Source organism: Drosophila nasuta, chromosome 2R (genome assembly GCF_023558535.2).
Source record: "Drosophila nasuta strain 15112-1781.00 chromosome 2R, ASM2355853v1, whole genome shotgun sequence".
Lineage (NCBI taxonomy): Eukaryota > Metazoa > Arthropoda > Insecta > Diptera > Drosophilidae > Drosophila > Drosophila nasuta.
In genome coordinates, this window is record NC_083456.1 from 26,736,152 (window position 1) to 26,761,467 (window position 25,316).

The 25,316-nt window shown below is 38.6% G+C and overlaps 1 protein-coding gene and 3 non-coding genes across 7 annotated transcripts in view; all 4 read left to right on the forward strand.

The window, feature by feature from the left end:
- The window catches only part of LOC132785535 (phosphoinositide 3-kinase adapter protein 1), a 37,197-nt gene extending 13,036 nt beyond the window's left edge, over window positions 1-24,161 (forward strand). The window contains exons 1-6 of one of the 4 annotated variants that reach the window (XM_060791675.1): window positions 4,996-5,477; window positions 6,128-6,363; window positions 6,516-6,670; window positions 6,870-7,129; window positions 19,223-19,412; window positions 20,732-24,161. In XM_060791675.1, coding sequence (XP_060647658.1) covers window positions 5,435-5,477; window positions 6,128-6,363; window positions 6,516-6,670; window positions 6,870-7,129; window positions 19,223-19,412; window positions 20,732-23,603 — 3,756 coding nt within the window. In that variant the 5' untranslated portion in view covers window positions 4,996-5,434 and the 3' untranslated portion in view covers window positions 23,604-24,161. Of the gene's footprint in view, window positions 1-4,995; window positions 5,478-6,127; window positions 6,364-6,515; window positions 6,671-6,869; window positions 7,130-10,936; window positions 11,149-17,163; window positions 17,365-19,222; window positions 19,413-20,731 lie in introns of those variants that run through there. The other 3 variants (XM_060791676.1, XM_060791678.1, XM_060791677.1) reach the window with 3 other exon arrangements.
- Trnar-ucg (transfer RNA arginine (anticodon UCG)) lies at window positions 19,834-19,906 on the forward strand. Its single transcript has one exon. It is a non-coding gene; the product is annotated as a tRNA-Arg (tRNA).
- Trnar-ucu (transfer RNA arginine (anticodon UCU)) lies at window positions 20,194-20,266 on the forward strand. Its single transcript has one exon. It is a non-coding gene; the product is annotated as a tRNA-Arg (tRNA).
- Trnar-ucg (transfer RNA arginine (anticodon UCG)) lies at window positions 20,555-20,627 on the forward strand. The gene has a single exon. It is a non-coding gene; the product is annotated as a tRNA-Arg (tRNA).
- Window positions 24,162-25,316: the final 1,155 nt, after the last annotated feature.

Sequence of the window (25,316 nt, forward strand, 5' to 3'; positions counted from 1 at the left end):
AGTTTTAATGACTTTTTGTTTGCGTCTGGCCAACTAAAATAACACTTTTCGAATGCTAGTTTTAATGATTTTTAAAGCATTATGCTCTAGCTGTCCGTTTTATGAGTCTTTGTATAAATAACTCACAATTAATACCAGAAAAATACCAAAAACATACTCTTTTAGTATGTGTGGCCCTCAGAAATAACAAATGCAAATGGCATTCAGTTTTGGTGTTTTGATTTCCAAGGAAGCAGTTTCAGCAACATACATTTTCTGTTGAAGAAGTTAAAAATACACAATTAATACCAGAAAAATACCAAAAGAAATACTACTCTTTTGGTATGTGTAGCCCTCTGAAATACAAATTTAAATGGCATTCAGTTTTTGTGTTTTGGTTTTCAAGGAAGCAGTCGTAGCACCTGCAGCACAAATTTTCTGTTGAGGAAACTCAATTAATAACAGAAAAATACCAAAAGAAATACTACTCTTTTAGTATGTGTGGCTTTCACAAATAACAAATGCAAATGTATGGTGTTTTGATTTTCAAGGAAGCAGTTGCAACTCTTGCAACAAAAATTTTCTGTTGAGAATATTTCTGCTGAGAAAACTGACAATACACAATTAATACCAGAAAAATACTAAAAATACTCCTCTATTAGCAATTGCAACTCAAATTTTCTGTTGAGAATACTGAAAATACACAAATAATACCAGAAAAATACTAAAAATACAAAAAATACTACTCTCTTAGTATGTGTGGCCCTTAGAAATAACAAATGCAAATGGCATTCAGTTTTGGTGTTTTGATTTCCAAGGAAGCAGTTTCAGCAACATACATTTTCTGTTGAAGAAGTTAAAAATACACAATTAATACCAGAAAAATACCAAAAGAAATACTACTCTTTTGGTATGTGTAGCCCTCTGAAATACAAATTTAAATGGCATTCAGTTTTTGTGTTTTGGTTTTCAAGGAAGCAGTCGTAACACCTGCAGCACAAATTTTCTGTTGAGGAAACTCAATTAATAACAGAAAAATACCAAAAGAAATACTACTCTTTTAGTATGTGTGGCTTTCACAAATAACAAATGCAAATGTATGGTGTTTTGATTTTCAAGGAAGCAGTTGCAACACTTGCAACACTAATTTTCTGTTGAGAATATTTCTGCTGAGAAAACTGACAATACACAATTAATACCAGAAAAATACTAAAAATACTCCTCTATTAGCAATTGCAACTCAAATTTTCTGTTGAGAATACTGAAAATACACAAATAATACCAGAAAAATACTAAAAATACAAAAAAATACTACTCTCTTAGTATGTGTGGCCCTTAGAAATAACAAATGCAAATGGCATTCAGTTTTGGTGTTTTGATTTCCAAGGAAGCAGTTGCAGCACCTGCAACACAAATTTTCTGTCGAGGAAATTCAAAATACTTAGCATAATAATAATCATAATAATCATAAGATGCCCGCCCCCCAAACTGAAATTGTGCGTCGCCAAACTTCCGGGCAGGATGACGGACGCTACGTTGCCTTTTGTCAGTTTTTCTTCGACATATTTCAATTTTCATTTCTGTTTTGGTTCGGCGTGCTTCGGTTTTCCCCATCTGCTGCTTGCTTGCTGCTGCTGCTTGGGGTTAAATCATAAAAAGTCGAAAATAATAAACAAAAATGTTCAATTGAACGTGAAGGAAAACGCGTAGTGCGCATAAAATGATTCAAAATACAAAATTACAGCAGCAGAAGGAGCAATTGCAACTGGAACAGTTCTTTTCGCTGCCTGACTATGCGGAATTCCCAAGAAAATAGCTGAGTAAATACGCGAGCACGACCTTTGTTATTGTTTCAGGGCAAAAAGTTGATGGGGGAAATTATTACAAAACGCAAATACAAATAGGAAAATACACGCAAACGTTGGAAATCGATAGGAAAAATGCACTTGGAGTACAAATTACAAATTGCAAGTTTGTTCGCTAATAATTTATTTATGCAGCTTGCTGGACAAGCCATTAAAGGCAGTCATTATTGCCTTGTTAACATGGCTTTAAATTACGGTTGATAAGGTTTATTTGTATAGAAATTCTCAACTGTCATTGCTGGCAACTTTGAATATAAAAATCAATAGTTTGGAGAACTAGAGTTGCTTTGAAGCAAAGGTGAATCACTTCATCAAAGCACTAAACTGACCCTAGAGAAACGTTTTGAACAAAGCGAATAGAGAGAGCGATTAACCTGTCAACGCCATAGAATAATCAGCGAGTGCAACAAATGGCGCCCAGAGGAGTGAAAGGGTTGCAGCTTGGGTAGTCTCCATAGCAGAGAGCGTGTACAGATTTACGACTAGAGACACGAGGCAAACTCGCTTCACAATTCCCAATACAAAAGACAAGTAAAACTCCAAACTGAGAGAGACTGAGAGAGAGTCAAAGTGCGTGGAGGCGAAGACAACAACTTGACATTTATGTGCAGGCAAAATACAATTTTATAAGTATCTCGGCATTTCAAGATCATTTGCCTGCGCCCCTGGAGAGGCTGATGCAGCACTCAAGAGAGAAAGAGAGGAAGACCTCTTCTACTAGTACTTTTACTACATTTTATGAACTACGAAATGTGCAATTTCCGTGGCAAGGCGACCGACTTTTTACGAGTTTTCCATAGGTCCCAATGTCCGTTGCATCTGCGTTGCACTCACTCAGTTTGGCCCAGTCTCAGTTTCAGCTTCAGCTTCAGTTTGCAGTCCCAGTCCACTTCAGAAATTCCACAGTCTCCGGCCACATGGAGTCGCTTCCCTTAATTATTGTACACTATTCTCCACATTTTGCCCTGCTCTTATGGACATTCTCAATGCGCCCGTCTAACACAATTTTTAATGTGCATACCTCAGATGTGTTTTGGGCCTTTGATGGTTGTTTGCTGCTCTGTCTTCCTCCATACGAATTTTCTGCCTGCAACGTTTGCAATCTACATTTTTGTCGTCGTCTTTTTGTTTTTCATGCCTTTTACGAGCATAAATGCCTGTCTATTTTGGCCAGCACATTGCATTGATGACCATTTGGCATGCCAATCTTATTAGCACAATGTGTGGTGTGCTATATATGTTGAGGATATTATGCTTCAACAACAATGCACTTTTTAAGACTCTTCTTTGTTTAGCATAGAGTCAGGGTATTGCCCTCTTTGTTTTGAAGAAATAGAAAATCTTTAATTAATTAATGTTAATAGCTATTCAAACTATTATTGAAAATACTACTATTCTCTTAATACCATATATTATAGTATATGTATATATTATTTTTATAGTATTATACTATATAAATTATATACTATTTCCAAATCAAAGTATTATATTATTGGAAATACTAATATACTTTTAGTATACCATATATTATAGTATATATATTATTATTATATTATCACAGTATATAAATAATATACTATTTTCTTGGTATTATCATGAGGTGGAAATACTAAGTGAAATACTCATCTTGATGTATGGTTGATTGTATTGCTGTCTTTCTTTTTTAAGCAATAGATAATTAATCCTATTTTACTACTCTTAAAATTTTTACCTTTATGAAAGTAAATACATTTACTATAACTAGCACCATAAAAAATATTAAATATCCAACTTCTCCATTCACTCCAGAATGATACGATTAAACTTATTTTACTACAAAATTTTAGAGTATTTCTTCAATCTTCGTATATTTTTTCAATTTAAGATGACTTCAAATTATTTGTTGTTTACTTTTTGTTTATGATTGTTTTATTGTTTTTTTTTTACAAAACTTAATGTGAAGGTTAGGAGTTTAAAATATTTTCAAAATAATTTATTGATTCTATATAGTTTACCACTGATAATTTAGCTAAATACTTTTGATATTGCTATATACAACAATATACAATATATATATATGTATATTCAATAAAACATTTATACCATTATTACTACTAAAAGCATTTCTGTAACTTCAATAAGACTTCAAATTCAAAGATTTTTTATTAAAAACTTTTTTAAAGTAACATTATAATCACAATAGTCGTATTAAAACACCTATAATCTTATATCTAAATATAAATTGGAAACAAAAGTTTAACTAAATCTCTACCTTTAATACTTCACGTATCGAGTCCCTTTTGTTTTCACGATATTTCATTGTTGTTTGAAAACAAATGCGAGGCAAAAGAGGAATAAGAATCAATTCAAACTGCAGACAAATTCAAACTTTGACACTGATAAGACACGACTGCCGACTCGCAGTCACTATTACCTTAGCAGTTGTTGTTGTTGTTGCTGTTTATGTTGTTGTTGCTGCTGGCTTCGCTATCGGAACTCATCAAATATGCGCGACGAGCACAAGACAAAACGTTTGCTGCATGCGATGGGATAGAATGGGATGGAATGGGATGGGGACGAAGAGTATGGGATATGATAGTTGGTTGGGAATCAAAAATCATGCGCAACGAGAACGACAGTATTTTGATCATGCGAAAAACGCACGCAAAAGAAAAACATGCGCAGGTACAACAATAACAACAACGACGACGACGATGTTGTTTGGAAAACAGTATTGCGCACAGCATGGAGAGTTTTTCCTCTGACAAGCGACGCGTACTCGAATGGCCAAGCGGCAGAAGCAGCGACTGCGACAGAGGCAGCGGCAGCGACAGTGTGAGTGGGTGCAATATGGTAAACATATTTAAACACTGATCCCGCATGTGCGTTAGTTTGTGTGTGCGTATGTTTGTGTTTGTGCGTGTGCTGTGCGTGTGCGAGGGAGATCGCCGACTGCAGTCAGAAGAGGAGAAAGAAGAAGTAAGTAAGAGCAACAGCGCATGGAAAAATAAAATAACCAAAGCGACAAGGGATTCTCTATGCCAGGCAGCAGCAGCAGCAGCGACGCTGACGTCGACGTCAGCGCAGACGCTGAAGCAGACAGCTCAAGTGTTTTGTTCTCGTTGAAGTTTTAGAATTTATTCCGTTTCGGGATGTCAATGCAGACGCACGCGCAACGCGTAGAAATTACGACCAAGCAACAGCAACATCAACAACAACAACAACTTTTCATCCGTTACATTTTGAATTTATTTGGCGCGCGCTTTCGAATATCAAATCAATCAAACTGACATTGCACACAATTTACGTAGTGAAAACAAAAAACGATTTTATTTTAATTTATCTCTTTTGCCATTTTTGGCAAACAAACTCCAAACTGTGTGTGTGCGTGTACAAGTGTACATGTGTGTGTGAGTGTGGCGCGTGCGCAGTCGCAGCTAGTGAAAGTGCAACAACGTATTCGAAGAGCCAAGTGCTTAGAGAAAATGCATCATAAATTGCAATTGTGAATTGACAGAGCAAAACAATCGTGAATAGATTGTTCAAGTAAACGAAACGTAACGAAACTAACGAACTCAACTTGAGCACGCTCAACTCGATACGATCTCAAGATGTTTCTCACCATGGATAATAGTACAAACGCTTTCTTCTCAGGTAAACTTGGAAATTCATTGAAATGCTTTTTAGAAGTAATGGTAAAAGTTTCGGGAGATACATCTCACTAAACGAATAATAGTAGTTATATGTCTTAAGGAACTTAAAAGAACATTATTAAACTTTGTAGAAAGCAACTAGGATTTTTTTTCAATTGGTTTTTTATACTATTAAAAACCATACATAATTTTTATATAATATATAAATCTTTTTTCTAATACATTACATTTTATTCATAATAAATCGGATAAAATATTTGAAATTCTAAAAAAAAGTAATTTAACCTGAATAATTCATAAAATTATTATTCTTTAGTAAAAGTTTTCTTCTTTAATATATGGTTTACGAAATACTATTGAATATATTGATTTTGATGTTATGTTTATGTAAATAATTTTCATATTGTAGAGTATTCATAATTTTATATATATCTTATTTAACATATCATTTTGATTTTTATCTTTTTTTACTTATATCTTATTTAATTTGTATATATTTTTATGTATACTCTATATATGAAATATATAAGACTTTAAGAATTTAAAAATATTTGCCATGTCTTTTCTATATTTAATATATTCATTTTTTGTAATGTTTACTCTATATATTTAAGCACTTAACAATTTTTGCCATATCGTCTCTGCTTTCAGATAATCCCTGTTATTTCTGCAATGACACCAAATCGCCCCGCACCCCGGACTCGCAGTCGTCGGGCAAGGGCTTCTCGATATTCAAACGCCGCAACTCCAAGGGCAGCAGCCCGCGGCCATTGGCCGGCAATCCGGAACAGATGCGTCTCATGACATCGGCCAACTTGGATACAACAGCAACAATGGCCTTTGGCAGCCCTCGCGGCAGCTTCAACTCTCTGGGCGGTTTCTCACAAGTGAGTTCAAGAGAAAGCGCCATGCGATCGTGTTTATCATTTATCCGATCTGCGCAACTTCCTGTTTATGCTTAAGCATTTCTCCATTCAGCATTTCCTTCTAATAATTTGTTGCATTCATTTCCATTTGCATTTCCATTTTGCACTCGTAGCACTCGTTTGAACTGCAGCCGCTGATGTATCGCCAACGATCGTCGAATTCGCATTCGGAATCATTTCGCGAGCGTCTTGGCTCCTGCAATGAAACGCACAGCTCTCAGTGCCCTGGAGGTGGCATCTCCGAGCACGATGAGGTCTTCAATGCAAGGTGAGTGATCGCAATAAGTGTACTTGGGTGTGTGTGTGTTGACAGGATGCAGCTGTTGACAGTTTGCCAAAAGTGTGATTCCCATTACCGATGCCAGTCCCATTGGCCTGCCCTTTCCGCCTTTTCATTAGCATTGACTGTGCTAATCGTGCGTACTTTTGCTCCTCTCTCCCTCTCTCTCTCCCTTGCTCATCTCCAGCAAATCCCAACGTCATCATACGCTGCCAAGTGGAGGAAACAACAGCAGCGGCACACGTCGCCATTCGTTTGGCAACTGGGCACAACAACAGCAGCATCAACAGCATCAGCAGCGACAGCTCAACACATCTGGCAGCTCGACGTGCACATCGCCATTGATTGGACCCAGTTCGCCGGATGAGGTGCCCAGCATGCTGGCCCCACGTCCGCCAGTGGTGTCGCCAAACAAATTCCGCGGCAGCTCCTATCGCAGTCGTAGAGGTAAGTCAAAACAAAGCACTTTTATTAAATGCATTTAAGAGATGAAGAAAAATATAAATGGATATAGTTCGATATGAAGATACAAAGATAGTCAAAAAGATAAATACATATAAATAATATACAGATGGATAGAGATAGATAGATAAAAAGATACGAAGATAGTCTGATAGATAAATAAGAAATGTACAGATGGATAGAGATAGTTAGGTAGAAAGATACAAAGATAGAAAAATATATATAAAAACAAAATACAAAGATGAAAAGTAGAAAAGCTCGATATGTAAAGAGATAGATAGCAAGACCATATAAAAAAAATAGTTTGAAAACTGAATGGATATTTTAATAAGATAATTCATTTTGTAGATTCTAAGAAAGTTAATAATATACTTTAAAATATGAAAGGTCAATAGAAAGGTGGATGTACAGTTCAGTATATATTGAAATGCATATTAGTAAAATAGAAATATAGATGGAGCATAAAGAAAGATGCAATATCTTCTTCAAATACCCTTCTTTATATAATCTACTAAGGTAGATCGATATAAAGAAAGCTTAATAGATATTAAAATATATTTCTACTTAACTCAAATGCATAACAAAAATATACGTAAACCTAGCTATTTATCTATCTATCTAGATATATTTATACTGATAGATACAAAATAGATAAATACGCGTAGTTAACATATATTTTGAAGATACTCATCTCATTTTTTGGTTGTCTTGCTTAAATGTTGACCACTAAAATTACATTTGTTGCCTTTTAAAGATACTCGTATCTACCTCTGAAACTTGACAAAAGTACTCTAGGCATTTAAGCAAATTAGACTGCATATAAAATAAATAAATATGCCCTTAAACTTAATCAAAAGATGCCAGTTATTGAGAAGTGCAATAGTATATAGTAAAATGTGTGTGCGTATATTATTAAAATGCCACTTTTGTTGGCCTCGTTTTGTGTTCGCATTTTTGCACTTTGGCGGCTGTCAGGCCGCAAATGCAAAACGCTTGACAGGCCGATCCCGAGAAATACTCACGCTCCGACTCTGCTCTGTTCAGTTCTGTTGTGTTCTCTTCTTCTGTCTGTGTGCATCACGTTTGCATATTAAGAAGCAACTGGAACTGTGCCTCCTTTTTTGCAGGCGCCATGCCATGTCTGCGGCAGTCGAGTGAATGCATTTAACAACATTTAAATGTTTACGCAAGTGATAATTGTATTTGTTGCTGTTATTGCCGCCAGCGTGTCGCCAGCGTATGCTATTGTTTTTTGTATTTCACTTTTATACTGAGGCGTAATGAGTGAGTCGCTTATGCCTCATCCTAACTGACATTGACAGTGTCGTGTCGTACGTTGAGGTTGGGGTTGTGATGTATGTCAACGCAATGGCTACTGAATCTCTGATGATGCAGTTAAAGTCATACAACTTGATGGTTTATGATGTGCTCAGGACAATATTATTTATAGTAGGTAATTTCAAGGTGCACTTGAGAACTTATCTGTAGAGATTATCGACTGGAGAAGCCACTTCAAGCACTTGTCTAAGATAAATATTGATGAGAACTTAAGTGAACGAAACTCTTTAAGTGAAATGCTTCGATTTATGCATTCAATATTCATTTTAAAGCATTTTCAATTCCACTTTGTCACAAAGAACCCAAAGCAATTGACACACTTTGTACAAACTTCAATTTGAACACCTAAATTTATGGCGAAAAAAAGAACATTATCAATTTCCACAATAGCAAAAACGAGTTCATAATTCTTTCAAATGTTTTGAGCTATCAAAATTGCAAATATGCAAATCATTACTATGTGTGTGTGTGTAGGTGTGTGTGTGTGTGTGTGTGGGGCACACATTTCCGGCAAAGTGCAGTTGCAATTGCAGTGGCAGAGTGGACAACATGGCGGATGCGCAACCTCCGCCTCAAAGCGGAAAACGCACAAAACAACAAAATGACAAAAGTCAATAAACGAATTGAATCGTATCGAATCGACTAGAGGGGGTAAACAAAAGTGGGTGTGGCAAATGGTGTGCAGAAAAGCATAAATTGAAAAATGTTTTTGCAAAAGGCGCGCGTGGCACAGAACGGAAGACGGGGCAAAAAGTGCTGAAAAGGGAGTCAACTTTACAGGCAGGAACTTTGCATAATTGATAGCCGTGGCCATTGACTGTTTGGTTTGTTTGTTTGTTTTGTTTTGAGTTGCTGTTGCTGCTGCTGCTTCTGCTTCAAACGTGTTAATGGCACGGAAGCGTGAACTCCACAGTCTCGAGTCTTTGGGTGGGTGGAGTCGGAAGAAGCAAAGTCGGAGAAGCAAAACTATTTAGCATATGGCGCGTGCCATTCAAGCGTTTGGCCAAATTTGGCAGCACACACTTTAGGCCAATTGCGCATACAAATGTTGTGCGTGTGTGTGTGCGAGTGTGTGTGGCACATCAAAGCAATCTCACAAAAAAGAGGGGGACAAGTAAACAGCGCGTCTTTTGCAACACTTTTTATATGGTTACAGCAATGTGCCATACATCAATTTATAGACTGCTTGCAGTCCATATATACAATATATCGAGTGGCAGGTGATTTCGGGTCAAACGTCAAAATCGCTTTGTGCTACGCGCTGCACTTGTTTATGAGTAAGTGGCATGTGGCATGTGGCATACAACAGCAGCAGCAGCAGCCCGCTGTCTTCAATTCTGAGAACATCTGTTCATCAGATTACAAACACGCTGCCAAAAGACAAAGCAGAGCCGACTTCGACTCCATTTTTGCTGCCCCTGCCACTTTCCACTCTGCCACTCCGCCACTGTCATTGCTACCGCTGGGGGTTCAATACTCGAACGTCTAGCGACCATAACCCTGTGCACTGCATAACAAACAGACTTCAGACTTCATTTGTCCGCAAAATCCTAATGAAGGAAAATGCTATTTTGTTTGTTTTCTCTTTTCATTTTGGTCAATTTCCTTGACCCCCTCCCGTGAGGCAGAGCTCTCAACCACCTGTTGCATTCATAAATATTATGCGAGTTGCATGCCACATTTGCATAATTTTGGGCTCTGCATCGAGGATAACATACAAAGAATTATGCTGGCATATTTTGCTCACGTACCGAGGTTTCCGACTATTTTTAAACCTTTTTCTCACAGGCAACAAAACTTTGCTTTATCCTTACCTTTTTATTTAAATTAAATTTAAACTTGAGTCTTCTAGTAAATTATATTCCTTGGGCTTATTTATTGCAAGTATTTTGCCCTTGTCTGTGCTGCCATTTAAATCATTTGTTTATACTTTTTTGTTGTTTTTTTTTTTTATGCCGTTCTATTTGCAAGCTAACTGTTTACAGTCGACTTCGAGCCGCTTTTGGGCTTGAGAACTCGAGTGCAAAACATTGGCATCTGAGATTGGCTAGCGAATGCCATCAAATTGGCGCTGTTGGCCACTTAAAATGCCATAATTCTGTTTATAGCCAGCTTCGGGCTTCGGGCTTCATTCGCAAGCTTCTTTCTTGGCCCTTACTTAAAATGGATAACGCGTTGAAAGCAGGCAAACGTCACACGGGGCACGTACAACAACAACCAACCACAGCGCTTGACTTTTATTATTTTATAATCTTTTTAATGCATTATTTATTGAGAGACGAACGCAAGAGAGCGCAGACATAGAGAGACAGAGAGAGAGAGAGAGAGTGAGTGAGGGAGTTACTCTCTCTTTGGCTCATTATTATTCTTGGCATTCAAATTGTTTGGGAGGCCCAAGTTGCGATGAGCCGACAGCTTTAAGCCAACAGCGACTGTCCGCCAGTTGAAGTTGAAGGACTGTGGCAACTTGACGTTGCGCATGCTCGCTCATTTAAGCCAACTTAACTGAAGCGCCAGTGTATCGTATATGTGTGTGTGAGTGTTCGCGAGTGATGCAGCTAATGCAAAGATATTCACTTCATACTTGAAACAAAAACAAGAAAAACTATAAACGCTCAAAATGCTGCTCAAAAGCGAAGACATTGAAATGGAAACGTTCTGTTGCGGTGAGTTGAAGTTGAAGATGAAGTACAACTGAAGTGCACTCAAAAAAGAAAATAGAAAATCAATAGAAAAACATCTGAAAACAATTAAAAAAAAAAAAACGAAAGACCAACGCCGATTGAAACCCTTAAATTTCAAATGCAGTCGCTGTAATTTTTCTTTAAAAAAATCAAAGCAAATGCCGAAAGGGTTTAAAGTGCGTGTCGAGCTAGGTTTTGATTTTCAATTCTCCATTGGAGATGTTATGTTATTTTTTATTGTTATTTATTGTTATTTTTTTTTTGTATCATCAAATTTCTGGGGGGACTGTGTAATTAAAGGATTTCAATTTCCGTTCAATTGACAGCCGAAGCAGGCGTTCAATTTCCGTGTACGTGCGATAGCTGAAAAACTTGTAGCTCAATGCATTGTAATCCTGCATTAAAACACAGCACGTGTGTACACAAGACTGTGTGTGTGTGTGTGTGTATATCTGATCCACCCTTCAAAAATGCTGATGAGGGGGAAAAACTGCGTGCTCTACTCAAAAATAGAGCACAGATTGAATTTCCGCTGAAGCTGCGCCCATTTAAATCGTCTAGACTAGGTTTTTGTTTTTTAATTAATAACAAAAACAACAAAATATGAAGAGGAAAAAAGGCAAAGCCAGACATTTTAAACGCTATATACGGGGGCATCCTTTGCAACCAGGGGGCACATTCAGCAGCAGCTGCCCCACCGAAAAAAAACAGAAAAAACAGATGTGCAACTGCAGCGCGTGCTTCAAAAATTGTGCAGTACTGATATTGTATTTGTTTTTTTCCATTACGTTAGTTTTTGTGACGGCCGCGTGCCGACGTCAAAGCAAAATAGATGGATAAAAATAGCAAAAAGGCAGCAAAGCAAAAGCAAAGGCAGCAATTATAATTGAAAGGGCTGTGCGTGATGCAAATGCTGAGCAACATAGCCATAAATGTTGCAGCCAAAGAGGGGGGACACAAGTGCTGCCCCCCTTTAAAAGGGGGAAGAGAGCAAAACTGAGCAGGGAAGCGAAACTCGCTGAAGGCGCAGGCGCAACGTCTGGCAAAGCGCACAAATGTGGCAGGTGCCGTTGCATGCAGCATATAAACATGTGCAACAACAACAGCAACAAGAACAATAATAATAACAACAAAGGCAGAAAGTAACGTACAGTTTGCAGTTGCAGCGACGCTAACTGCGACGCTTGCACCGGAAATCGCTCATAGAAGACAACAGCAGACAGCAGTGAAAGCATAAATGAGGCTGTATGTGTGTGGCTAAGCAAATGTGTGAGTGTGTGTGTGAGCGTAGTGTTGTCAAAGCTAATGCTAGAGATGGACAAGAGATGGACATGCGATAAGTTAGTGATGGAAGCAGCTATAAGCAGAACATAACCTAACACAAATAAGATTTTATGTAAATAAAACGTTAATAATAATTTTGAAATATTTAAGCATTAAATTTAGAAAATATCGATTTTCTTTGTGAAAATATAAAAAAAATTGTTGTATATAACTTTCATTTTGCTATGAAATTTATAAAAAGCAATTTGTTGTATATTTAATTTTAATTTTGTTAAGAAAATTTAAAACACAACACATCAGTGAATACAATTTAATATACAACAATTCTATGCTTTAGTTAAATAATTCAATTCAATGTTTTGTCAATTTTTGTTCTGCAATCTATTTTAATATTCCCTTAATTGGCTTGCTTTGCTTCATCACAAATTAATATTAATACAAAATAAATTAAAATGTATTTCAAGCATTAACTTAATAATTTAATTTTGTACCGCTTCAAACTATATTCTTTTTTTCAGTATTTGTATTTAAATGTTTTCCAACACATTCATTTGCTTGCTTTGCCTCATCTCTAGAGCCTACAGCATAAATTGCACGCAGGAAACGTCACACACACATTCACACACGCACACACACTAACATGCTCTCTCGCTCGCACACACTAACAGAAAATTATGTATGCACGCAGCATCAGTATCGCTCTCTTTGTCTCTTTCGCTTGGCGACACTCTCGTGCTCTGCTTTAATAAACGGAAATGAAAAATTTGAGTTGATTATTGTCAAGTTTTGTTGTTGTCGCCGTTGTTTTTTTCCCACTTCTTTATTTTTTATTGTCAATGCATATCCCAAAAAAAAAAAATGAAAGACAAAAAAAAAGATTATAATAATAACATTTTGAATGCGATACTGCGACAACTACTTAGTTAAAAGAAATGCAAAAGCTGCGGGCTGATTTAATGTTTTAAGTGCTGCAGCTTAATAGAAGCGATTTACTCACGCCAATTAACCTTGAATAATATTATTAAATAGGGTCGGAAACTGTTTCAATCAATTCTTAAAAGCACATTATTAATGAGCTTTGCTTAGAGCTTTAAGCAGCTTTCTTGGTAGAGAGGCAATAACTATATTTCCATCACATGCTTGTTGTCCCCTTTTGCCATAAAAGCCAGCTACCCTAATATATGTTTATCTGAGAATCTAAGCATTTGATTCCATTTAAGAGCTTCCCATAACGAAACAAAATCAAATGATGTGTGAGACATTGCGCCTTAAATTATTCAACGGAATATTTATGAGCAGCGCCTCAGTTGCATTTTGTTGTAGCTGAAATGTCGCTTTCAAATTTATGTAGACATTTATTAGCATACAGCACCGAGCATAGATCTATGAAATGGCTGCCAAAGTGACACAAATGCATCTCACACCGAAATGCATTTCTCCCACAACAGCAAAACATCAAATAAATAACATAAAAAGAACGAAGAAGCGGAAAAAAATAGAAATACCAAATGCACACCTTTCGAAGACATTTGAAATGTTTGATGAAGTGTTTGACAAAGTTGTCGTCTTTCCTGTAAAAAAAAAACAACAACAAAAATGAATGCCACCACATTGGGGGCCCCCGTATTAATCAGCGACAACTGCGATAGGGTGGAAAGATGGAAGATGGAAGATGATGAGCTCGTGCTAAGACCACAAATGTTGCATCTTACACGATCATTTTAATACTTATGAGAAATGACAATTTCCTCTTCCCAAAAAAGTAAAAATCGAGTTCAGTCAGTACTTAAAGTATAGTATTCAAAAAGGGGGACAGACATTTGACACCTGCTGCACAATTATTCAGCGCCCCTTAAAGCGATACCAGGAATCCACATTTATATTAAAAATAGATTATGCTCTAAAAATAGTCACTAAAAAAAGAGAAGAGACACAAAAAAAGAGTTGCCTGTTGCATTGTTTTTATAAGCAGACTACTACTAGGAACACAAGATAAATATATGGGAAAGGGATTTGGTGGCCATATGTGTGTGGGAGCCTATCCAATGCTGACTTCCCCCGACGCCAGCCCTTTTATGACAGCAAAAATAACAAAACATTAATGTCAAAAACATCAAAAACAAAAAAAAAAACAGAAAAAGGGAATACAACAAAACAACTTCCAGAATCGCAGTCAAAGCTGACAGACCTCCAAAGTTGTTTACAGCAAAAAATGCATTTAAAATGCAGCTCACATCGGATTCGTATGACAGGCCACATATAAAATGCTTAGTCTAGGGACTAAGCCAACTTCCAACTGGCTGTTTTATGAACTCTTCGGCAAACATCATCTTCTATCCATAGCCAATAGACATTCTTGTTTTTCTGTTTATAAAATTTACAACTCGGTTGCAAGTGCAAAGATATATGAACTGTGTGGCATGCAGCGTGAAAATTGAACTTCTGAACTCTTTTTTCTGATTGGGGTGGGGGAGAAAATATTTCATGCATCGTGAAAGTGAAAACTGAAAATGAAATGCTTGAATATTTGTTTATGTTCGCTTTTAGACTGGGGTGGTAAAATACGTTGCCAGGCGAAAAATATCTTAACTCGAAAGATTCTCGAAAGTTTACGATGTGTTTTTAAATGTTTCCATTATGAGCCGTTTCACTAAGCAAATAAATTCCATATTAACTGGGTCAAAGTGGATTCAACTCAACAGGCTATAAGTACAATATCAATGGTGAAGATCGTGTAATACGAAAAACATCAGCTTGACCTCGCATATTAAATCGGAAAACAAGCTACGCACTGATTGAAACCATGACAATTTATGGCTGGTCAACCTCGGATGCAGGCGCATTCATTGGCATTCGAAAACCGAATCCAAAACAGAAACAGAAACCGAAACCAAATGCAATGTCATTTATAATCGTTGTCGTCGCCCGCACACCGTTCTGTGTTTGCCCCACTGTCCACTGTCCACAGTAGCACAGTGGTTAAATTCTCACAGTAACGAAATGAGCACAACTCACAGCATATGGAAAAGAGACAGCAACAACAATAACAACAACTGAGCAATTTACACAATTTAATGAACATCAAACTAAACTGAGGGGCAAATTGAAGCGTTAGACTAGTCGTTGTGGGCGTAAACTAAGTCAAATAGTGGGCATGGGCAAAAACAATTGAAAGCGTTCTCGCAAAAAAAAAAAAAGTGGAGCAAAGCTACCAAGCGATAAATGATAAATACAAAAAATCATATTCACATTGCAATGCAACTTAAACCGATTCATGGCTTAATTGAGCAGAGGAATTCACAAATCTCATGCGGAAATCAACAATTAACCAAACCAAAAAACATCACTGAATATGAAACAGTTTTAATCAAGTGGCCTCAACTGAAAAGATGCGTTCATAATTAAGTTACAGTTGACATAATTAAATGATAATTGTTGTGAACCAAAGAGAGCGAGAAGCAGCATTCTTTTTTTTTTGTATTTTTGTATGCACATTTGAGTTTTGTATATATATTCATTTATATATCGTATTCATATGCACACATACATATCTGGGGGAGGGTTAATTTGTGTATCGTCCGGTCGGGGTTTCGGTTCCATTTGCGATCCGCTGCTGCCTCGTGGCCGCAATCCATTTAATCCCGCATTATTTGTTCATTCGTTCGTTCGTTGATTTATGTCTTGCTAAAATGTCACACAGCTCTGGCATTTATTCAAATTGTTCACAAACAAAAAAAAGAATCACAAAAAAGACACCAGAGAGTAACTTTGTATGGACTGGCAGTTGTTTTTTTTTGGGGGGGACCCCATCATAAAACATTCAAAGCCAAATAAAAGTAGCTTTTCACAGAATAAAACTTGATGAATTGGACATGTTTTAGAAGTTATGATACTTCCTCGAAATGACATCGATAGGCACAACAAGCATGGCAAATACAATTATTAAAAGCTGTCATGTTTAGTTATTTATTATTGTGCCTAACTTCATATGAAAATGTTATGGCACAAGTTCTTCAAACTAAGCTACTGAGCTTAATATTAATGAGCTTTAAAAGCTCTTTAAAGGCTGTTAACATGCTAACAACATGAAGACAACTTCACATTCTTATGTTCACTTTCCTTAGTTTGTATTATAAATCAAGTTTAAATATTTTGCATATTTCATTATTAGGTTGCTTCACAATTTCCACTACTTTCAGCTCGTGTCATTGCTACTCTTTCTTACTCTTGATCACACCAGAAGAAAAGCTTCCCTTACAGATTTTTCTTCGAAGCAACTTTGCATAACTTTATTCTCTGTTTGTTTCATAATTGAAGACACTTTCAGCTCGTATCATCACCATTCTTTCACATCATATGAAAATCTTCCCTTGCGTCATAATTGAAGACACTTTCAGCTCGTGTCATTTCTGTACTTTTTGTATTATTTTATGTTTAGTTTGCTTTACAACTTCCGCTACTTTAAGCTCGTGTCATTGCTGCTCTTTGCCTAGCCTCGATTAAACCAAATCAAACCCGTTTGCTGCCCACCGCCCACTAACTACACACATAGCTGGCGCCGAGCGTTATTTTAATCAATTAATTAAAAGCATAGTCGCATAGTTCTAGGCAATCATCAAATGACTAACCCCAAGCCCAGAACCAAGCCAGAGCATCAGCTTCCAGTTCCATTTGCAATGCCGAAACGACAATTAGCCGCGACGCGGATGAGATTTTCGCTGTTCGACAGCAACAATTAAAAAGAGAAATGCACTAAATATTTGGCAATACAATTCGTGTATTAACAATAAATAAATAAAAGTGCAAGAACAACAATATAAATGAGAGGCAACAAAATGCCAACGAAGCGAAGTTGCAGGCTCTTTGGCAGCTGTCGCAAGGCGGCAACGAATAACTACGAATATGTGGATATGAGTAAGTGAATGTTAACAGATGCAGCTGCATTTGGGCACCATTAAAAAAGCATCGATCAAAGAGCAAGCTACAGAAAAAGACAAAAATAATAAGAAAAAGAAATCGTGAAATTTCAGCAAATTGCTGCGGCAGTTTCACTGTGTGTATGTGTGTGTGTGATATAAAAACAAAGAGAGAGTGTGGCAAACAAAGGGTCGCATTTTTCTTGCAATTGCCGCGGCGACTGTTTAACAATTACCAGATGTTGGCGCTGAAATATTGCCAGGCGAGTCTGGCAAACAAGTCAAGTCAACTCAACTCCAGTCACATCTTCACTTCAATGTCAGCGTGCAACTTGCAACTTGGCCTGTTCACCATTTTTCGACAGACTGTCGTCTGTCATGTAATTGAGTGATAAATTTCAATGCAAGCAACCAGCAACGAAATCTAAGTTTGAAAATGGCAGAAACAAAAGCCATTATGGAGCAGCAAAGAGCAACTTTTTGGCCACGGCCATTAATCAACCCAAAATCACAAAAGGCAAAAGTTTTGTTTCGCGTTTGTCGCCACATCTGCAGTTTGAATCAAGGGGGACAACGAGGCGAGGGCAGGCAACAATTTTCAAGTTAATTATGTTGTCATGCGTTTAGAAAACAAAAATGCGCAAAAAAATATGTTTGTTATACACGATGCAAATTTTGAAAAGATTCAACGCTCCACTTGTCATTTTATTTTTGCACAAGCCTTTTATTTATACTACACAATAATAATAATAAAAGGCAACAGCAGCAGCAACATTCTGTCTCCCTTTGGCCACATAATGAGCAGCAGCTGCCACATGCAACAGGAAGAAGAGCTCGGGTCTCTCCCTCTCTGTCTCTCTCTCGGAGACACAGACAAAAGTTTGGAGATGGAGTCGCAGCAAAAGTGACGAGGGGCGAGAAAAAAAAAATATGTGTGTCTGCCGCCATTTGTGGGTGTCAAGATGTCGAGAACTGTGCAGAGCGCCTTAAGTGCAACAGTGGATTTCAGTTTGGCCAGGAGATAACATCGAATCGGTTCGCAACCGTTTTTAGAATCGGATCGTCTTCGTTGTCGTCTTTGTCGTCTTTTATTTTATTTAAATGCTCTGAACGTGACTGAATTTATGTTGGCCAGAAGGCGCATCGCATCAAAAGCCGGGCAATTAATTTGCCCTCACACGCCTTGACAAAATAAAAACTTAACAAATTGTTATTGTGCCCATCTATATGCCTTGAATTTATGTTGTTTAATTTAGCTTAAGCAAACTAAAGCCAAACAGACTCAAAACAGTTGTGTCCAAGTTCTCATTGTGGAATGTTTAAAGTTGTGTAAAAGTCAAAGACAAAAATTCAAAGTGCTAAACGCAAGAAATGTAAGAAATGCCAGAGTATGATGAAATGAAGGCGCCAAGATGAAATCAGAATATCTTTCGAGTGTATGAATGTGAAATCAATCTTTTCAACTCAATCATGGCAAATTTGTCAACAATCGATTGTCTGTTATCCTCATTGATAAGCCATAAAACTATACACTTTACCTTTTGTTTGTACTCAACAAAATTATCACACTTTGCGTTGCATTTTCTTCGCTCAAGTGGAAAGCATTTTGAAAAAAAAAAATAAGTCAAACATGGACTATTTGAGTAGGGTCATAAATCGCTAAAGTCGAATCCTAAATACACACATTATTTATCAAACGACAGCAACACAAACCAATGCAATCGCAGTGTGTATTGGGAATGTATTTTTTTTTCGGGGTCGTTAGGGCCAGTTCATTATCAGTTGTAACATTCCCATGCCCGAACAATTTTGCTCATCAATGACAATCGTCTGCGTCTTTTGATTTCATTTTGCAGACAACTGCGGCAACGTGAACAACACAAACGGAACACCAGCAACCGGCTACGGCTTCGGTCAGCCGGGTTACAACATGGACGACATTCTGATCGTCACTGCCAAGCACAGTGAACGCGCCTATCTGCGCGCCACTTTCCTGAAGAACCATTTCGACAAGATCACCAAGCAGCGCGGACGCAAACCATTCAAGTAAGTACAACTTTCTATTCATTTTTGCTAAAAAAAACCTCTTAAAATTTAAATAATTAAAAAAATTAATGAATTATTTTTGTAGTTTTCAAAATTTTATTTAATTCTCAAAACAAACTTAAAAGTGCTACGAATGTACTGCAATATTATATACCATTGTGAAAAGTTATTACCAATTTTATATTCAATATAATAATAATAATAACACTAATTCTTAAAATTTCACAATTTAAAATAGTCTGTTGAAAAAAGTATTGTAATTTTAAATAATATTCTATAAAGATTTTACAAATTCAAGAAAAGATTATTATTAAGCCTAGAAATGAGTGATGATAATTACAGATTAAGCACAGCATCCATTTTTTATTTTGCAATAGAAAGTCATATTTTATATGAACATTAATTTTGGCGAAAGTTCAACGGCCGTGTAGCCTAATGGATAGGGCGTCGGACTTCGGATCCGGAGATTGCGGGTTCGAGTCCCGTCATGGTCAGTTGTGAAAATTGCTTTTTCTTTTTTTACCAACTTTAAAAAAGTTGACAATTGGGTAAAGGGTTTTTTAACTTAGTTAGAAACTTCAATTTACACTTTAAATTTTGTAATATGCAGTATATATATTTTTCTTATATAGCTATTAAAAAAAAGTGAGCTAAGACTTAGAGCAAAGTCTTTGCTTTTATCTTTTTATCCAGTTAGTGCCACGTTCGAAGGATCCATTTTGCACAAGTTGTAAACAAAAATGTTGAGCTCTCCAGTTACCAAATTCGCAATAACGGTATAGTCCGTGTAGCCTAATGGATAAGGCATCGGATTTCTAATCCGGGGATTGCGGGTTCGAGTCCCGTCATGGATGGCATTTATTTCATTTTGCTTTTTATTTTTCTGAGCAATTTAGTTGATTAAAAGAAGTTAATTTAACTTTCTTTGAAGTTATAGAAATTACACATTATAGTTTTTAATAGCATATAAATATATTTTACATATAAAACACTTAAAACATTAACTAAAATATAAAGAAAAAGCTCGGGTTTAGTATTTCTCCTAACTTAATGTTCCATTTTCATGTTCCAAGGATCAGTTTTGTGTAATATGTAAACATACAATTTATCTAGAGAGTTACTAAATTTTTGGTAATCAAGCAGGCCGTGTAGCCTAATGGATAGGGCGTCGGACTTCGGATCCGGAGATTGCGGGTTCGAGTCCCGTCATGGTCAGTTGTGAAGTTACTTTTTTTAAATTGGCAACAACTTTTTAGCAACTTTTAAGAAGTTGGCAAAGTCAAAAAGTCTAACAATTCCTTTTTTTCTCTACATTTTAGTTTTCTGCACATTAAAATTGATGATGGCCCCTTCAGCGAAGAGATCGCCCAGAAATATCAGAATACAGCACTACAGATTTTCATATTATGTCCCGCCTTGCTGGCGCTACCACACAGCTTTCTGATGGCCCAACTGTCGTCGATCATACGCGTAGAGAAGGTGCTGGCCATACTGCTGGATGTGGGCGAGGATAAGGTCAAAGAGATGCACAAGACGGCACTGCCCAGCTACTACAAGTGGCGTCGATGTGTGGTGCGTGACAATGATCAGGCGCAGATCAGCAACATACTCGGCATTGCCACCGATATCTTGGGACGTGCGTTGTGCCAAAGGCCTCCGTGTCAGGACAACAGCAATAGCAGCAACAACAACAGCATTTCACGCAGCTTGTCCAGCTGCTCGGAGGGATTCACCGTGCTGCCCAAGAAGGTGAAACAGGGTCAAAACAAAGTGTTGGCCATGCTCGCCGAGCCACTCAAACCCAACGATGCCCTCAAACTGCTCGTGGAGAAGTCGGGTGAACTGATTGAGATCAGGAACTTCAAGTGTCGCAATCCCTATACCATACAGTTTGCCATACCCGAATCCTGCATGGAAATCTCCACCATGATCGAAATACGCATCGAGAAGAATAACAAGAGCCTCGGAGCACGTCCCATCAAATGCGAAAGTCGTCTGCGGGAGTTGGAGCAACTGTTGCGCATCGAGGATTCGCCGATTGAGTTCATGTGTCATGCGCTGGGCGTTGGTCCGCTGGAGCGTGATGCACTCGATCAGCATTTGCTGCAGTGCTTCCAACGCAACATGCCACCAAATTTCCATCTGCTCAACGGTCCCTACGAGCGTCAACCGCACTTCTTCTCACGCCTCGAATCCAGTCCCGAAGAGTATCCCACACTATTGCATTTCGCCGCACGTTGGGGCTTCAATCGGCTGTGTCTGCAGCTGATGGAGTGTCCCGGTGGCGACACCGCTTGTGGCGTGCGCAATTGCGCCGGACGTACACCCGCCGAGCTGGCCGAGCAGGAGGGTCACCACAAGTTGGCACAGAATATTGTCAGCTTCTCAGAGTTTCACAATCTCACCATGGTCTATCATTACTTCAAGGGCATTGAGAATCCCAGCAGCGGAGCCAGCAGCCCAGGAGCACAAACAAAGCCAGCAGCAGCAGCAACAACAGCAGCGGCTGCCAAGAATCCTACACCCACTCAAGTCGTGATTGGAGCGCTGCCCGCATCGCCGCGAGCCAAGCCGCCAAAGCAGCTGCCCACAGCAGCTGAGTACATGGAAATGTCGAGCGGTTCGGAGCGTGAAAATACGCCCGAGGTGCGAGCCAAGACTGAGACAATGGCCATATCGAATCTCAACTACATCAGCGTGGAGACCGAGGATGAGAATCTGCAGTGCAGTGCCACCGAGAAGCATCTCGAGAGCAGCAAAGTGCTCGAAACTCCAACAACAACAGGACCTGCGCAGACAACAAATGAATTGCGCATCAATGAACCGCCATACTATCAATCCAAGGAGCAAAACAAATCCCAAGATGTGGTCGACGGTGCTGCGGCAACCGATAAGTTCAGCCAGGAGTGTTCACAGCTGCTCGAAGCGAATGCAGCTGGCAACGATTATGTAATGCAACCCTCCAACATACCAGTACAGCAGCCCGATGATGGCAACTATCTGTTTCAGCCTTCCAATCGCCCAGTGGAAGAGCCACTGCGTCCGAGTCGCTCGACCATGCGGTTGCCTCAAGTGACACCAGCTTATGGCACACTGAAGCGCAGTGCCAGCGATGCCTCGAGCAGCACTCGAGCCAATGCCGATGATGAGCTCGCCGAGATTATGCACGACTTTAAGAACAATGTGTTGTCGTTGGGTGAAGTGGAGTTGCTGGTGGAGAAGTGGAAGCATCGCAATGATGTGCAGCAAAGTTTTCGCGAGAAACAGGAGCAGATCGATCAAATGCGACGCGAGTATGTGCGCATCAATGATCTCGTCAAGCTGCAAATGAAACGCGACACGCCCTTCGAGCGCATCAAGAAACTATTCTCCCGGCAAAAGGCAGCAACAGAGAAACAGCAGCACAGTCAAAGTTGTGCCGATAGTCTGCTGGATGAGACCAAGAGTTCCATTGCCACAAGCTGTAGTCTCAAGTCATCGGCACGTCCCATTAGCTCGCTGAGTCTGCAGAGCGTTTCCAGCTCCAGTTCGTCGTCGGGTCGCCTCAGCACTGGCAGCAATTGCAGCGGCGCTTCGCTCGGTGATTCGGGCACGCATTCCGATCACGAGGATCGCCGACAGTTTGGCTGCCGTCTAGGAAATCCTGGCACGCTGTTGGACAACTATTTGGTTCCGCCACCGCCGCGTCCAGTTTTTACGCCCGTCTCAACACCAGGTGATGAACGCCATCAGATCGTCTTCCCATCGCCCATGTCGAGCTGCTCGCGCCTGCACACGCCCACAAGTCCGACGGGCTCGGATCATTATCAGATGTTTCCCTCAAACATACCCGTCTATGGCAATGGCAATGGCGGCAGTCAACCATTGTCCACTTCGCAAAGCAGCAGCTATCTGAACACCATCATGGAAACAAAGGAGCAGGATACTCAGCAACACTATCAGAACGGAGTTACCCTACAACCCATTAAGCTGAACGAACGCCCCAACATCATCTATGGCAAACTGACCAAGAGCAATTCCAGCAACGGCTGCAGCTCCTTTAAACCCAAACAGGTTGCCTGCCCCCAAGTGGGTTGCATTGAAGTCCAGGCTGAGGTCTATCAAAATGTCGGCCAAGACACAACTGCGACAACATCCGAAGCCGCTGTCAAAGAGCAGGCCACAGAATCACCCAACTACATGAACTGTTAACCTGCTCCATTGTATTGTACACATCTCGTAACTGTTTAAGTTTTCATATCACACACATACGTATTGTCTAGGCATAGGTTTAAGTATGAATAACGAGTACTATATACAAATATATATCGAAATCTGCTGGAATGAGTATAAACTAGTTAAACGAGTGCTTCGAACAACATAAGTAATACATTATTTTAATGGTATCTCTATGTCTCGACTCCATTTAGTTGTACAACACATTTTTTTATATTATGTATTATCTGTATAATTATCATTATCGTTATCGATCTGTACATTATTTTTTGGCAACGATTGCAAGCAACCAAAACAACAAAACATATCTTAGTGTTTAAGCTGCTAGAAGGTCTCGGCACCAACGAATTGCGATTATGTAATTCTAGCTCTTAAGTATTCCCCGCGCATATAATACTATATTTTATTTTACTACCATATGCTACAATATTTCTCCTATTCGTAAGCCTAGCATGCAGCGCTAAAGCATGAAAAACACTTTTGTTCGCACAAAGTTTAACGCAATAAACGTAATTCTTTAAACAATGCAAAGCTATTTTCATTCATTGCACTTTGGCACAGCACGCTCGGAACATAGAACGTGGCAGATCCTTGCGGCTCCTTGTGCAACCACACAGGAAATCATGCGGAAGCCAACTACACGCAAAATGGAATTACAGGTGCCAACATAAATTCGAGGGAAATCAACAAAATAAAAGCTAAAAAATAGAAATAGTTTACTAGCTGCAAAGGAGCGACGTTCAAGATTTCCTTTAAAATTTAAAGCAATTGAAATAGGAAATTTAAAATGTATCTTATTCTTCATAAAACATAAAACTATATAACATAAATATAGAGCATTAACCTATATATTTGCAAACACCTGACTATAATTACACTGTTTGCTGTAAACAACACAAAATTAATTGAGCGCATTTTACCAACATAGCGAAGAAAAACACAAGACCTTTGCTTGCCAGCAACCATTAAGCCAGTAATTTTTAATTCACATTCACAAAACTTGCTTCGTCTGGCTTTGGAGGTCGCAATTATTGCGTATACGAACGCCATAGTATTTCTCCCAGCTGAGTAGGTTGTGAGTTAAGCCGCCATTTTCCATTTGCGTTACATGTTCACTAAATGGTAGCAGGGGAGGGCAGCCAGAGCATACAATTCCGCCCACAATATCCGGCTCTGGCTCTAGTACAGCTGATGATGGGGAGTCACTCGGCTCGATAGTAAATGTGGTTTCAAAGCTGAACTCGTATATGCAAGTTCTAACGAGCCGCATAGTGGAAATGCGTGTGTGTGTGTGTGTGAGGTGGTCAGAAATTGAGCGAGAGAGAAAGAGTTGCGCTGCTAAGTAGGCAACATTTTATGCATGTTGCAGCTTGAGCTTTAGCACAGCATAGTTCAAGCAAAAAATATTGAAATATCAAATAATTAATTGAAATATACAAATAAAATTTAAAAAATATATTATTTAACAAATAATTGTAGCATTTTAAAAAATTTGCATTTATTTTAACTTTCATTATTTTGTGTGTTTTCTTTTTGTCAACTTGAACCACCCTGTGCTAAAGCTTTATTTCAATGCCGCCAGTCAAAATAAAAATAAAGCCCTTCTCCAAGCGCTTGAGCGTAAACTGCTGATGAGAGCAAAGGAGAGAGTGAAGGAGAGAGAGAGAGAGAGAACGTCAGATGGGGAGA